Raw genomic sequence first — 16608 nt, 5'->3', positions numbered from 1 at the left:
ATTCTAATTGTGTTAAAAAACACAGCCTTAGATGCTTGCTCAATATAACAGAAACAAGATACTTAAGAAATAGATGAAAAATTGATACAGCTTTTCTCCATACTCACACTGCAAATCTGCCTTCCCCAAGGCCTTGTTGAATGTAATAAAGGCTGAAATGTTTAATGCACTTGTGAAGGATCTTGAGGCTGAAATTGATGCAGTATGAGGGTAGTGGCCTCGTAAGTTGCAAGTGCCAAGTAGTGCAGAGGAGAGAAGTGTTTTGGAAAGGAACAAGTTAGATGGATAGAGTTAAACATATGTAGAGCAACAAAATACATCAATGAATAAGTTATCCTCTATCGCAAATGATATGAAGTATATTTTAGCAGATGCACATGTGCTTAGGTTTTCCCATGTACAACCACATGATTGGCTGGTAAATCTGCATATACAGTTCAGAAGCAACATAAATTATGTTCACAAGCAGGCTACAGAGAAAACATAAAATAGACCTTTGAAATAGTTAAAGCAGGACTCCACTGTTCTTTCAGGATATCAAGGCAAATGCTCCCATTGCTGTTAATATTTGGATGAAAAACCTTGGTCCGAAATGCCACCTAGAATTCAAAAGAAAAAACTGGAACTCTTTAACAACATGAATGAAATGAAGAATGAAGTCTGCAAACAACACCAAAAGAAGAGAAGAATAAATTCAGTAAAACAAGAAAAAATATCACAAACTCGGATCTTTAGTGGTTGAAGACATCTTCAATGCAGGGAACCTAAACTTCTTGCTTCTAATTAAACAAAGCCGAAGTCTGTAGCAGAATCTAGCCACTGAATATTCCTTGAGCAAGACACATACAGTCTCACCAAATATATTGAGGTTCTCTGATGAAAGGGCTCAGGTTTATTGCTTCAATGAGTGTTTGGACAAGTATATAAAGGACAAACTCTCTACCCTATTTAATAAGAACTTTACATTCAAAGTATCCAGCCACTAGCACGGGAGATTGTTTGCATTTCTTTTTAAGGATAGAATACACTGTCTAAAAAGACCGAGATAAAATACAAAATTGTGATTAATAAAGTCTAATGTTCAAAAGGATGTTTAAAACTAAATGAGTTAAAATTCGACCGTCCTACAAATGTTCAAGGCTTCTGTTGATAGATCGTATGTTTCGGGTCCGGATCCATACCCGACCCGTCTTGTAGCCCGTGTTGGGCACTACTTAAGTTATGTAACCATAATCCTTATGTGTTAATGATAATCTAAGGAGAGAGAGAGAGTCTGGCGGCTAGTGGGCACCGACTCCTCATTCGTGGTTTTTTCTCCCTCGTGTTGAGGGTTTTCCACGTTACATCGTGATCGTTGTTCCTCTTCCTCTCCTTGTTCGTATTTCTACATGGTATCAGAGCCATGAAGTTCCGGCATTAACGTGTTGGAGGAGGCGCCCCGCACTGTTTATCGTCCGACGGAGTCACTGCTCATCGCCGCCGTCCGACGCCAAGAAGTCCGCTGTCCGCCCTCCCGTCGCCCGTCCGACTGCCGCCGTCCGCCCTTCCGCCGCTCGTCCTCCTGCGCTCGGCGAGCGCCTCCAAGCACCGCCCTCTGCTCTTGCGCCGCCAAGGGCTTCTGCGCTGTTCTGCTCCCGCTGCCGCCAAGCGCCTCACGCTCCGCCCTTCTGACGACGCCGCTGTCTTCCACGCTGCAGTTGCTCCCTGCCCTTGTTGCTCTCGTCGTTGTGTGGGTCTGTCATTATGGCAGCCTCTTCTTCCTCGTCGATGGTCAGTCAAACTGAAATCGGGACTGTGAGACCCGAGAACATTCCTGTGCAGGTTATTACTCTTCGCCTCACAAAGGAGAACTATTTCTCGTGGTCGCCGGCTATGACTATGGGGATTGCTGGCCGTGGTCGGATGGCCTATATCGACGGGAGCAACCCTGAACCAGCAAGAACAAGTGATGTGTGGCACACTTGGTTCCTTGAGGACAATCAAGTAAAAACGTGGATTGTCAACTCTGTCTCTGCTGAGATTCAACCTCTTATCCTTCGGAAGAAGACTGCACGGGACGTGTGGGTGGTCCTTGAGCAAATGTATGGCCAGAAGAAGACGGCCATTCGCACTTATCAAGTAATGAAGACTGTTTATAACCTCCGCCAAGGGAACTCTTCTGTTGCAGAATACTATGGGGCTTTGAAAGCCAAGTGGGAAGATCAGGCACTGTCCCCAAGATCAGGCACTTTACATGCCCAGAAATGGGAAAACAAAGTGTTCCTCTTTTTAGCTGGCTTAAATGATGAGTTTGAAGGTGTTCGGAGCCAGATTCTGAATTCTGGAGAGGTGTCCAGTATTGAAGATGTATACTCGGTTGTTGAAGCAGAAGAACAGAGAAGGCTGGTCACCAATGAAAGCAAGAGGGATCTTGGTCTCTCTCATGAGAGATCAGCCCTTGTGAGCCGTGGACCTGGAGGCTTGGCTAGACCCCCTCGCCGATGCACACACTGCAAGAAGACGGGTCACACCGTCGATTACTGTTGGGATCTCTATCCAGACAAGAAAGGAAATAGAGGGAGGTCTTCTAGTGGGAAAACACCTGGGCCTGAGGTGCCCAAATCCAGTGGGGAAAAACTTTCTATTTCGGCTGATCAGCTTCGTGAACTAAAGACTTATTTGGGCAGGATCGATGTCAACAAGATTGAGACCTCAAGGTTGAGACCTCAGAGGAAACTACAGCTAATCATGCTCTTGTTGGCAATAAAGGTAACTCTTCTGTGGGGGAATGGATTGTCGATAGTGGTGCTACTCATCACATGACAGGTAATCCAAAATTGTTTCATGAGTATAAGTTGTCCTCGGGAAGGGAACGTGTTTCTCTTACAGATGGTTCCTCTACCTGTGTGGCAGGCGAAGGCACTCTGTCCTTGTTGGACAAATTTCATGTGCAGGGCGCATTACATGTCCCCCAGTTTCCTTTAAATCTCTTGTCAGTCAGTAGACTTACTAAAGAATTGAATTGTGAACTTATTTTCTCTGTCGATCGCTGTGTTTTGCAGGACTTGGTGACAGGGAAGAGGATTGGGATTGGTTTAGCTTCTGATGGATTATATCGTCTTCCCATACGTGTGGCTACTGTTCTGTTGACAGCGATCCGCAAGACAGATAAGAGAAGAGAAGATTGTCTTCAGTCCTTTATGTACTGGGATGAACGTTTTGGGCATTTACCTTTTGGGATTTTGAAACATTTGTTTCCAGACTTGTTCCTCCTTTGATTTGTCTTCCATTTCTTGTGATGTTTGTCAGTTTGCCAAACATGTGAGGGCGTCGTACCCTCTTTCTACTAGTTGTATTAATGAAGCTTTTTCCCTGATTCACTCTGAAGTATGGGGACCTTCGGGAATTCATACCCGTCAAGGTTTTCAATATTTTATCACTTTCATTGATGATTTCTCTCGTGCTACATTTGTGTACTTGTTAAAAGACCACAGTGAGGTTCCTCGTATCATCGAGACATTCATTCTTCTTGTGCATACCCAATATGGTGCGAATGTTAAAACTTTCCGGTCCGATAATGCCCGTGAATACATGTGTCAGTCTGTTGAGGAGTTTCTTAGACAAAAGGAGATTGTTCATGAGACATCTTGTAGTTACACCCCCCCTCAAAATGGGGTAGCTGAAAGGAAAAATCGTCAACTTCTTAATGTCACCAGGGCTCTTTTGTTTCAGAGAAATCTTCCTAAACACTATTGGGGTGATGCAGTTCTTACTAGTGCCTATCTTATTAACCGCATGCCCAGACGTGTTTTGAATGGTAGGACTCCCCACTCGTTACTTCCTGACAGTCGTCCACCGTTCCTACTTCCTCCTCGTGTTTTTGGTTGTGTATGTTTTAACCATGATCACAGTCCAAATGTCAAGAAACTTGATCCTAGATCTATCAAAGGTGTCTTTGTTGGATACTCTCCTACGCAAAAAGGATACAAATGTATTGATCCTATTACTGGTCGAGTTTATGTTACGAGGGATGTTACCGTCTTAGAACATGCCTCTTACTTTGGTGAGAATCCTCTTCAGGGGGAGCAGTCTGTGGGCAGGGAAGAGTATTCTCAGAGACAGGAACTTCAGTTTACAGATTTTTTGGACTACAAGAAAGCAGAATCGCTTACTACTGTTGATGTGCCTGAGAAGGAGGAAAGATGTGACACTAGCATTGAGAAGGAAGGCCCTCGGTTGTTTGGACAGTTCTACTCTAGACGAGGTACTCGGACAGAGATGATGACTTGTGATGCTAGATCTACTTCAAATCCCAATGCCACTCCTTCTCTGGATGAACCAAGTCCTACCGTGGAGACTGTGGAGACTCATGATGAGGTTGAAAAGAAGAATGAAGATCTTCCCATTGCCCTGAGAAAGGGTGTCAGGTCATGTACTCAACACCCCATTGGTAATTTTGTATCTTATTCCAGACTTGGAAAAGATTACAAGTGTTTTGTTTCTCCTCTTTCTTTGGCTGTGATCCCCAGGACTGTTGCTGAAGCTCAAAGTGACTCCAAGTGGGCTGATGCAATGAAAGAAGAAATAGATGCCCTGAGAAGAAATATGACATGGGAAGTGGTGAAGATTCCTGAAGCCGCTCACTTTGTTGGATCCAAATGGGTGTATACCATCAAGTACAAACCAGATGGGAGTGTTGAAAGATATAAAGCTCGACTTGTGGCCAAGGGATTTAGCCAGAAACATGGAATTGATTACTTGAAGACCTTTGCGCCTGTTGCGAAAATGAAGACAGTCAGTCATAGTTGTTATATCCCTAGCTGTGATGAAGGAGTGGAAGATGTACCAACTAGATGTTAGGAATGTCTTCCTCAATGGTGACCTTGAAGAAGAAATATATATGCATATGCCTCTAAGATATGAAGAACCAGAGAAATGTTGTAAGCTGAAAAAGGCCTTATATGGCCTCAAGCAGTCACCTAGAGCATGGTTCGAACGACTGAGACGAGTAATGCAACATCATGGGTACAAACAAGGGAATGGAGACTACACTCTATTCGTGAAGAAAAAGGAGGGAAGAGTCACTCTTTTACTTGTCTATTTGGATGACATGATTGTCACAGGCAATGATGAGGAGGAGATTATCAAGTTAAAAGGGTTACTGGCTACGGAATTTGATCTCAAGGATCTTGGCAAGCTGAGGTATTTTCTTGGTATTGAGATTGCTAGATCGAGTACTGGTCTTCTGCTAAACCAAAGGAAATACACATTAGATCTGTTGGAAGATACTGGTAAGTTGGGGTGTAGGCCTGCTTCTACCCCACTTGACATCGGGCACAAGTTGAGTCTTAGGGATGGAGAGCTGCTCCTTGAAGAAGCTAAGGGAAGATATCAACGTCTGGTTGGGAAGTTGATTTACCTTACCCTCACGAGACCTGATATCACTTTCGCGGTCAATGTATTGAGTCAATTCATGCATGCTCCTACTGATGCACATCTGAAGGCTGTGGACAGAGTATTATGTTACTTGAAGAGAAATCCTGGTAAGGGACTCTTGTATGTAAAACAAGAGCCTGTAGAGGTCGAGGGGTATTCGGATGCAGACTGGGCAGGATGTGCTGACACCAGACGATCTACTACAGGGTACTGTGTCTTACCTGAGAGGAAACCTTGCAGTATGGAGGAGCAAGAGACAGGATGTATGTTCTTGATTTAGTGCAGAGGCAGAATATAGAGCCGTTGCGATGGGAGTGTCAGAGTTACTATGGTTGAAAATATTGTTGACTGATATTGGCATAAAGATTGAAGGACCTATGAAGATGTACTATGATAACAAGTCTGCAATCAATCTAGCCAACAACCCTGTTCTACACGACAGAACCAAGCATGTTGAGATTAATCGTCACTTTATTTGTGAAAAAATTGATGCCAAAGAGTTGATCCTTCCTTACATGAAGTTTGAAGACCAAACCGTTGATGTTCTCATGAAGGCTCTATCCTCGACTTCGTTCGAGAGAAATGTATCCAAGTTGGGCATGTTTGATATGTATGCTCAACTTGAGGGGGAGTGTTGACGGATATTGGTGTACGGGTCCAGGTCTAGACCCGATCCAGTATATCCTAATTAAGGCATACTTATACCATTGTAACCCTAATCTTCAATGTGAATGAAATATTAAGAGAGAGAGTGTCTCGCTGCTAGTGGGCACCAGCTCCTCCTCATTCGTGGTTTTTTTCCTCTTGTTGAGGGTCTTTCCACATTACATCTTGTTCCTCGTTTTCTTTTCTCTGTGTTCGTGTTTCTACAACCTTCAACATCAACTCCAGAGCAGAGAATCAATCTAGGTTATATTCTTCAAAATGGACCAGCTATGCCATCAGAAGGAACAAAGCTTCAAGAGATGAGCAGGATACATTTCAAGGAAACAGAATGCTTGTCCAAATTCGAAGCTTTTCAGAAGCTGCACTTAGTGCCTTTATATAAATGCGCATACATCCACAAAGCATAACCCACATTTAGATGACAACAACAACAAAAAATACATTTATGTATAAGCACTCCACAACACCAACTAAAGCTTAAAAGGAAGTTCTCTCCAGAGAATAATACACGCATCCTCTTACACAATACACCATGCTACATGCTTGATGCAAATGATCTAGAAGAGAAAAAAAGTCATTTTACCCAACCTTTAGCCCCTAAGCCCGACAATTCTCCCTACATAAATAGCACATAAAAAATTGAAAAGAATATCTTCAAAAAATCTTTTTCCCTAACGACAAGCAAGGTCTGACAGCAGAAAAGAGGACCCTTTTGCAGGGAAAACCCTGTACAGAGAATGACCAATAAAAGTTTTCTTATGGTATGCCAAACACCCCTTTAAGGTTGTTGAAGTATGTTAGATGGGTCTCGAGACCGGGTCCGGATCCGTATCCGATCCAACTTGTAGACTTGTTGGGCATTATTTAAGTTGTGTAACCCTAATCCTTAAGGTGTGAATGAAAGACTAAGGAGAGAGAGAGTCTGGCGGCTAGTGGGCACCGGCTCCTCCTCATTCGTGGTTTTTTCCCTCTTGTTGAGGGTTTTCCACATTACATCGTGATCGTTGTTTCTCTTCCTCTTCTTGTTCGAGTTTGGGAAATTTTTAGGGGTTGTGAAGTTCCAACCCTAATATCTCTCACCGCTACCACCGCCACCACTGCAGCCACCGCCGCCGCCGCTGCCACTGCCGCCGCCGCTGCAGCAGCCACCGCCGCCGCTGCCACTGCCGCAGCTGCTGCTGCCACCATCGCCGCTGTACCCAATACCACCGTCGTTGTTTCCGCCGCTGCCGGTGTCACCCTTTGCGCCATCGCCATCACAGCCACTCTTGCGGCGTCGCTCTTGCGCCGTCGCCGTCACCGTTGTCCCTTGCGCCACTGCCTTTTGCGCCGTAGTCTTGCTTCCCAGAGAAGAAAGAAGATATGCGTGCTTAGGCGCTTCCTAGGCTTGCCTCCCCCTATTCACGTCACTTCCTAGGGGTCTTTTGCAAATCCGGTGAAGTGCATCCGCCTCTTACCTGCAATATATTGCTTGGTTGATCTTTGATTCCACCTTCTTGTTTTTTTTTTGGCGCTCACCGTGCAAGAAGAGGTGGCTGGTCCGTGACTTGGTAGAGGACGTAAAGGAGGAGAGGAGCGTAACTTGAGGATTGCCTCAACGTCCGCCGGCGCTCCGGCGATCGCATCCTCCTTTCCTTACAAAAGACCGGGGTTAAATTGGTCTTACGGGTGAAGGCTTTCCTCGTCTCAAAGTTGATTTCCTATTCACTTCTATACCTTGATACTTGTTGGGTTTTGCCTCTTGGATCTTGATTCCAGCAAAGAGAACGTGTGGCGCAACCTCTAACCGTGGGAGATTGCAGCCCGAGAGAGAGAAGGAACCGCTTCCGTCGAGCGACATCGACGATCGTTTCCCCCAATCGACATTCCGTCCACTCTTGGGGCTGATTGGGAATCCGCTTCTTCATCTATAGACGTTATGGCGGATTGCCATATGGGAGAGTGGATCATTGACAGTGGCGCTACTCACCACATGACCGGCGATCCTAAGGTCTTTCATGGGTATAAGCTTTCATCAAGAAAGGATCGTGTTTCCCTTGCCGATGGTTCATCTATCTCTGTGGCTGGAAAAGGGAGTCTCCCACTTTTGAACAAGTTCTTAGTCCACAATGCTCTACATGTTCCTCATATTCCCTTGAATCTCTTGTCGGTTAGCAAGATCACGAAGGAGTTAATTTGTGAACTTATATTTTCCGCTGATCGCTGTGTTATGCAGGACTTGGTGACAGGGAAGAGGATTGGGATTGGTCTAGCTTCTGACGGGCTCTATCGTTTACCTATGTGTGCTGCTCAAGCTCTCATGACGGCAGTCAGCCAAGCCACGAAGAATAGAGAGGACTCCCTTCAGTTGCTTCTACGTTGGCATGAGCGCCTTGGACACTTGCCTTTTGGCCTTCTTAGACAGTTGTTTCCTGATATATGTTCCAGGTTAGATATGACTATGGTGTCTTGTGATGTCTGTCACCTGGCCAAACATGTTAAGGCTTCATACCCTTTGTCTAGCCATCGGTCTAATGAGGTATTTGCCATGATTCATTCTGATGTGTGGGGGCCTGCAAGGATTCCTTCTTGTCATGGTTTTCAATATTTTATCACCTTTATAGATGATTATTCTCGTAACACTATTGTCTACTTGCTGAAAGACCGTAGTGAAGTTCCTACTTTCATAGAGACTTTCATTGCTTATGTGGAAACTCAATATGGAGCATCTGTTAAGACATTTCGATCTGACAATGCTCGAGAGTATATGTGTCAGTCTGTTGATAGCTTCTTTCGAAAAAAGGGAATTGTTCATGAGACTTCATGTAGTTATACCTCTCCTCAAAATGGAGTTGCTGAACGAAAAAATCGTCAGTTATTGAATATGACTCGGGCTCTTCTTTTTCAACGTCATGTCCCAAAAAAGTATTGGGGGGATGCTGTGCTGACCAGTGTGTATCTGTGTATCTTATAAACCGGTTGCCTAGTCGTGTGTTGAATGGGAAGACGCCTCACTCTCTGTTACCAGGGAGTCGTGAACCTTTCTCTCTTCCACTTAGAGTTTTTGGTTGTTTTTTCTTTATTCACAATCATAGTCCTCACATTAAAAAGCTTGATCCAAGATCTATTAAGGGCATTTTTTTAGGGTATTCTCCCACTCAAAAAGGGTACAAGTGTCGAGACCCTTCCACTGGTCGGGCCTATGTTACTATGTCACTTTCCTTGAACATGTTTCCTATTTTGGTGAGAGTTCTCTTCAGGGGGAGTACTCTATGTCACAGGAAGAGTATTCTCCGAGTCAGGAAATTCAGTTTACAGATTTTTTGGACTACAGGCGTGACTCCGTTGGTCCATCTAGTGAGGTGCATGAACAGGAGAAAAATGGAGAGTGTTCCACTGAGGCAGAAGAGAAGTGCAATCGTCTATTTGGGCAAGTTTACTCTAGGCGAGACTTTGTACAGATGAGATGACAGGTGGTGAGAATTCTACTCCCAATCCAATTAGTCCTTCCCTGGATGACCCAAGTCGTGCACAGAAGAAACCTGTTGAAGAAGAGATTCAGACTGTTGCTGCTAGTGAAGAGCTTCCCATCGCCCTGCGAAAGGGTGTCAGGTCATGTACTCAACATCCTATTGGTAACTTTGTTTCATATTCTAGACTGAGCAAGGACTACAAATGCTTTGTATCTTCTCTTTCTTTGACTATGATTCCCAGGAATGTTGCTGAGGCTCAGAGTAATCCTAAGTGGACTTATGCAATGCAAGAAGAGATGGAAGCCTTGCGAAGAAACATGACATGGGAAGTTGTAAAGATTCCTGAGGCGGCTCACTTGGTTGGATCTAAGTGGTCTACACCATCAAGTATAAATCAGATGGGAGTGTTGAAAGATACAAAGCTCATCTTGTGGCCAAGGGGTTTAATCAGAAATATGAGATTGATTATTTGGAGACCTTTGCTCCTGTTGCGAAGATGAAGACTGTCAGAGTCATTATCTCTTTAGCTGTGATGAAGGAGTGGAAGATGTACCAACTTGATGTCAAGAACGCATTTCTCAATGGAGACCTTGAAGAGGAAGTATATATGTGTATGCCTCCAGGATATGAGGAACCTGGAAAATGTTGCAAGCTAAGGAAAGCTTTATATGGACTCAAGCAATCTCCTCGAGCATGGTTTGAACGACTCAGACTTGTCATGAGACAATGTGGATACCATCAAGGGAATGGAGATCATACACTCTTTGTGAAGAGAAATGAGCAAAAGGTTACTATTCTGTTGGTATATGTTGATAATATGATTGTCACAGCTGATGATGAAGATGAAATAATGAAGTTAAAGAAACTGTTGGCGATCGAGTTTGATCTTAAGGACCTTGGTAAGTTGAAATACTTCCTTGGCATAGAAATTGCTAGGTCTGGGACTAGCCTTGTGCTAAATCAACGGAAGTACACTCTACATTTGTTAAAGGAGACTGGGAAACTAGGGTGTAGACTAGCTTCTATTCCTCTAGATGCTGGCCATAAGCTAAGTCTTAGAGACGGGGAGCCACTCTGTGAAGAGGCAAAAAGAAGATATCAATGTCTTGTAGGGAAGTTAATTTATCTTACTCTTACTATATTACCTTTGCTGTGAATGTGATGAGCCAGTTCATGCATGCTCCCACGGATGCCCACTTGAAGGCTGTTGACAGGATCTTATGCTACTTGAAGAGGAATCCTGGCAAAGGTCTCTTATATATCAAGCAAGACACTCTTGGGATTGAAGGTTATTCAGATGCAGCCTGGGCAGGCTGTATTGACACTAGGAGGTCCACCTCTGGCTATTGTATTTATTTGGGAGGGAATCTCATAGTGTGGAGAAGTAAAAGGCAAGATGTTTGTTCGCGTTCCAGTGCTGAAGCAGAATACAGAGTTGTTGCTATGGGAGTTTCTGAGCTTTTGTGGCTGAAAGTATTGTTGACTGATATTGGTATAAAGGTTGAAGAACCAATGAAGATGTATTGCGATAACAAGTCCGCAATTAACTTGGCCAACAACCCTGTGCTTCATGACAGAACAAAGCATGTTGAGATTGATCGGCATTTCATTCGAGAGAGAATTGATGCTAAAGCTTGTACTTCCTTACATGAGATCTGAAGACCAAACGGCTGATGTTCTGACGAAGGCTTTATCTTCGACCTCATTTGAGAGAAATGTATCCAAGTTGGGCATGTTTGATATGTATGCCCAACTTGAGGGGGAGTGTTGAAGTATGTTAGATGGGTCTCGGGACCGGGTCCGGATCCGTATCCGATCCAACTTGTAGCCCTTGTTGGGCATTATTTAAGTCGTGTAACCCTAATCCTTAAGGTGTGAATGAAAGACTAAGGAGAGAGAGAGTCTGGCGGCTAGTGGGCACCGGTTCCTCCTCATTCGTGGTTTTTTCCCTCTTGTTGAGGGTTTTCCACGTTACATCGTGATCGTTGTTTCTCTTCCTCTTCTTGTTCGTGTTTCTACAAAGGTTATTGGCCAACTAGAACTTTTGTTTCAAGCAAGCAAACCACCAAGGAAAAAAAAAATTGTTGATTGCAACAAACTTCTCCTTCACACAAATAAAAAACAATAAAGATGTAAATCATCATTACACTAGCCAGCTGCAGATAAAACCTTATTCAAGAAGAGACTTGCAAAATATAGGCATTGTGCTCCAAAATGACAAGAAAATAAAAAATAACCTTGGGAGGCTTAAAAGGATAGTCAGGTGGAAAATGAATTGTAACTAAAAACACGCCTCCAGCATAAGGGCTATCAGGAGGTCCCATAATTGTCGCTTGCCAATGGAACATATCTTCAGCCACAGGACCTGCAGGCATTTGATAGAACATGTTAATATTTGATAGAACATGTTAATCATCCGTATATTTTACACCAACTCCCAATGATCATAAAAATTCAATTATGCAAGTGCCAGAACAAGAATCGAACACAACCATGTAAGAGTGCAAAACTGCAAATTAAACAAAAGACAGAAAAATTTGCTTTCAGGCAGAGGACAGCCTAAATCCCCTGAATACTACACATACCATCAAATTACTTTTAAAATAAAAAGAGGAAAACAGCAGCAACCAAAAGAATGAAATATGAAACTATCGTTTCTTTCCAAAGAGTAATAACCAGGAATTGAAGTTTTTTTCTTTCTTGAATCTATAGCTTAGATTTATCCAGAGGAGAACGCAGATAAAAAGGCTCGTCCATTATGATAGTGATAAGCAGCAGCAATTAGTATTACGAGCCTTCCTACTCCTCATGTATTCTCCTAACCAATCAGACGGGTAACATATGGTCTATGCAATTGATTGAACAGGAGATAAAATGGAGCCTCTGCAGTTACTATTGCAAAGAGTTCAGAACTAGTACATGTATATCAAGAATGTTTCCTCTGACAGACCATGCATCCTGCATAAACTGTTCAAAAATATAAAAAGAGGAAGGTAAAGTACAAAATGGGTGAAAGATCCGTCGAGATTATTCCTTTAACTCTTAAAAGAAACATAAAACCTATCTACATAACACCCATATGGTTATCATAAATGAATCCCCAAAAATAACTACATAACATCAACAAACTCCAGTTACATGCATGCGAAGATAGATATTCTAAGTCTTATCAACTACATGTTCAATCTACTCAGCAATTACAACAGGATGAAACGGTACTAATCATTCCACACAGGTTATTCTGACAGTCGCACAACACAATGCAGAAGAAGAAAGGTTGAACCAAGAAACGAAGAGAAAGCTGATGAAAAACGACCATGGAGGACCTTATCCAGCAGATTCAGGAGAAAGTGCAAGTTTCTTTTGGGGAGTGGGCAAATAAATGGCAGAGTTCAGATTCTTAGGTAAAAGAAAGATACGTCGAAATTTTTGTAACCTCTTTCTCACAAGTTCTTGCGTCTCCTCTCCCTTTCTGAACACGAAAGAATCGTTGGTCTTTTTTAAAGGCGTTAACGATGTGCTCCAAAGTCACAAAGTTCACTTGTTCAGAGTGGCTGTCGAGTGTCGACGTCGGAGACTCCCCCTGCAGACGTCGGAGACGGGAAAACTAGAGTGAGAGAACTGGAGACGCAGAAGTGGAAGACCTCACCTTGAGCTGAAGGCAGAGCAGCCGGCTGACCTTGAAGGCTGAAGTGGCCCACGGCCGCGGACGACTTGTCCTCCTGCAGACGTCGGAGACTCCCAGACGGGAGAACAAGAGAAGAGAAGAGAACGAGAAGTCGGAGAGACCGAGAGGCGAGAGAGGGAGAGTCGGAGTCGGAGAGAGCTCAGAGAGGGAGAAGTGAGAACGAAAACGAAAAGAGGAAAGTAGCCAGGAAACACTAAACTCTTCCCGCTTTCTCATCTGAACCGGTTTTAAAAAAACCGGTTCATTAACTAATCGAGTCGAGTCGAGCTTTAACGAGTTCACTGAAATGAACTCGACTGGATTAATTAAACGAGTCGGCTCGTCAACTCGAGCTCGACTCGTTTAACTAAATAAGCAGCTCGAATGTGCTTACGAGTCGAGCTTAAACGAGTCGAGCTACGAGTCGGCTTGTCAACTCGAGCTCGACTCGTTTAACTAAATAAGCAGCTCGAATGTGCTTACGAGTCGAGCTCGAGTAGCTCGACTCGTTGTGCAGCCCTAGCGCTATCTGAATGGCTGTATTTTGTTTATCAACAGTAAGCATCCAAAAGTTGATTCCAGCCTTCCGAAGCAAATCGATTGTTTCAGGAACACCTTCCTGCAATGACATCCAAAAGAAAACAAGCACAATCTACTTAAGTCAAACCGGAAGGAAAGCTCTCGCAAGAAACAATACCCCCCAGAGAAGGAAAAAGAGAATCACCTTTCTTCTATTGCAGCAACTCCAAGAACCAAGACTGCAACTCCAAGAACCTCAAGACTGTGTTCCAAACGTTGGCAAACTTCAGCACTTCTCCACTAAAGGGAACGATTTGAACGCATTGACAAACTTTACATCTTCATTATGGGGCCGTTTGATGGCCTGAAAATCTGGAATTGAAAATATAGAAATATATTTCTTGGAAAAAAATGAATGGGAAAAATCTTTCAGATTCCCATTTTGATGTGTGTGTGATGACTGAGAAATATATTTCCAGAACTATATTTCTGTGTTTGATGATAAATAAATATATTTTTAGATTTCTAAAGAACTACAGTAGTAACTATCTTCTAGAAAGAATGCCATCAAAAATCACATATAAAACAGAAAGCAGCATTCTGGCAAATCTCATGTAACAGTTGCACAATGGTAACAATTGGCCAGGATATAGTGTAACTTACAAGTATACACTTGAGAAAAGCTATATCTTAGCCAAACATCACGTACAGAAAAGGTATCAATTATAAATTCAACTCAAAAAACAACTTCCATTACGTCAATGGAGATTCATAAAACCCATACAAGACTCGTTTAACTCAAAACATCTCAAAACAAAAGCTTTTAATCAGCAATTTTATACCATTTACCATGTTTGCGGATGCAAGTAGCATCTTTTCCAGTTATGAGAGAAGCTTCTCTTTCCGGATGTTTCTGATTCAAATGACCAATGAAGAGACCATCCTCATCATGCCAGTTCACCTACTAATAACAGCCATAGGCTCCATTTCTCATTTTGATTCATCTACCAGGCATAAAACCAACATCACCAAATCAGCTTCCAGTAAGCAGGCTTTCAAATAAATGTAATCATCACCTCAGAGCCAGATTAGTTCGTAGAAAACAAAACCAGCCCCCACAAGCATATAACAGAGAGGAAATTCAGCATCAAGGAACACACTAGATGGGAAACTATCATCATTAATCTAGTGAAAATTTAACCAGAAGAGCTTCAATGCAACAAAGCATGAGAAGGTATACTGGAACACTCCAATGGAGAACCACCCACATAACCATGTCCATATGCAAGGACTCCTTCAACACCATCTCCTTGCAACTTTTGCATGCTTCAAACACACTTCCTGCATGATTTCATTTTCCAGACGTCCATCAAAAACATGAAAGAATTTCTCTCCCTCAAATATCACCCAATATAATGACCTGTTACCTGAGCCATGTGAGCGGCTTCATAAAAAAGAGGCAAGAATTTGGCTGGGTTCCAGAAGATCAGATGCGGCAAGGATGGGCTTGCATCCAGCGGCTCTGCAAATCTACATCTAAGAAAATGATTGATCACCACAACAAATAAGATTTTTGGCCATGGCCCATACCATGGAAAGTAACTAAGTGGGCCAAAGTGTCCAATCATTAGCTAATGCAATATCAATGTGGTAGCACATTCAAACAAGATAATTTGTAATGCCATAATTTTTCAGAAAAAGGTAAGCCAAAGGAGTTGGCTAACTAACACGATCCATGTGTACATAACTCAACCATGAAGCAGCAGATTGCGGCTAGACTCAAGTGGGATCACCATCTTTGGCCCTATTTCTCATTTTTATTGACTTCTTCATTCTCATTTTTGCCATTATGTTTTACGATCTTCCACAGTTTCTCAATTTTTTTTCATCAGAAGTTTCTTATACTTTAAGGTCAAGAACATATGGGATCTTGGCCGGGCCGACCTATCAGGCCCTACCTGGGCCGGGAGAATCCAGGCCCAGGCCCGGGCCCAACCGGGACGGCCCGGCGGCGACCCGGCCCGATGCCCACACTTACAAAGGAGTTGGCTAACTAAAACGATCCATGTGTACGTAACTCAACCATGTAGCAACAGATTGCTGCTAGACACAAGTGGGATCACTATCTTTGGCCCTATTTCTCATTTTTATTAACTTCTTCATTCTCATTTTTGCCATTATGTTTTACGATCTTCCACAGTTTCTCAATTTTTTTCATCAAGAACATATGGGACCTTGCAAAAGCAGACATTGAAATATTTAGAGAGAGAGAGAAAGACGAATTACCTCCTCTCAACATGAAAAAAAGAAGAAACAAAGAGAATAAGGCCTTTGATGAAATCTTCAAGACACTCATCGTCTAAATGGCTTGCCAACAACTGATGGAGCATTTGCAAGATTGATCACCTATCAAGAATATATATAGTTAATAAATAATACAGCACAACTGAAACTTAAATGCAACAACACATGCCAACTAGAAAGAATGCATGCATAATACTCTAGGGAGACCAAAAGCATGGCCAATAGATAAGCCATTGCTAAGTAGCTACATGTTGGACCATTCATTGGAACATTCAAGCTTGACAACGACCTTGTCTATAGAGCTCCAATTGGCCCCCAGTGCCTACAAAGAGTTGGATGAACTTCACGTACATCCAATAACTCAGTAAAAGTTTTTTGCTTTTACATACTATGCTTACACATTCTGCGTACTGAAATGACAACGAAATGTCGAGCATTACCCAACTGAGATACGAATATAAGTGAATTACAACATATACAACATTTCAGTATGGTTTCTACTTTCCAAACCTGTAGATCATGCATAGCACACCAAAATCCAATCCAAGTATTTTGTTGTAAACTGGAAGCAGATATAGTTCTATG

At 42.9% G+C, this 16608-nt stretch overlaps 1 protein-coding gene across 1 annotated transcript in view; it reads right to left on the bottom strand.

The window, feature by feature from the left end:
* Positions 1-400: 400 nt before the first annotated feature.
* The window catches only part of LOC116251544 (SUMO-conjugating enzyme UBC9-like), a 58470-nt gene continuing 42262 nt past the window's right edge, over positions 401-16608 (bottom strand). Inside the window, exons 3-4 of the mRNA XM_031625880.2 lie at positions 11771-11898; positions 401-599 (exon numbers count right to left, since the gene is read on the bottom strand). Of these exons, the coding sequence (XP_031481740.2) occupies positions 471-599; positions 11771-11898 (257 nt within the window). The 3' untranslated portion in view covers positions 401-470. The remainder of the gene's footprint in view (positions 600-11770; positions 11899-16608) is intronic.

This window comes from Nymphaea colorata, chromosome 3, assembly GCF_008831285.2.
Source record: "Nymphaea colorata isolate Beijing-Zhang1983 chromosome 3, ASM883128v2, whole genome shotgun sequence".
NCBI lineage: Eukaryota > Viridiplantae > Streptophyta > Magnoliopsida > Nymphaeales > Nymphaeaceae > Nymphaea > Nymphaea colorata.
Note: the sequence above shows the minus strand (reverse complement) of the source record. Positions and strands in the feature narration are given on the sequence as shown.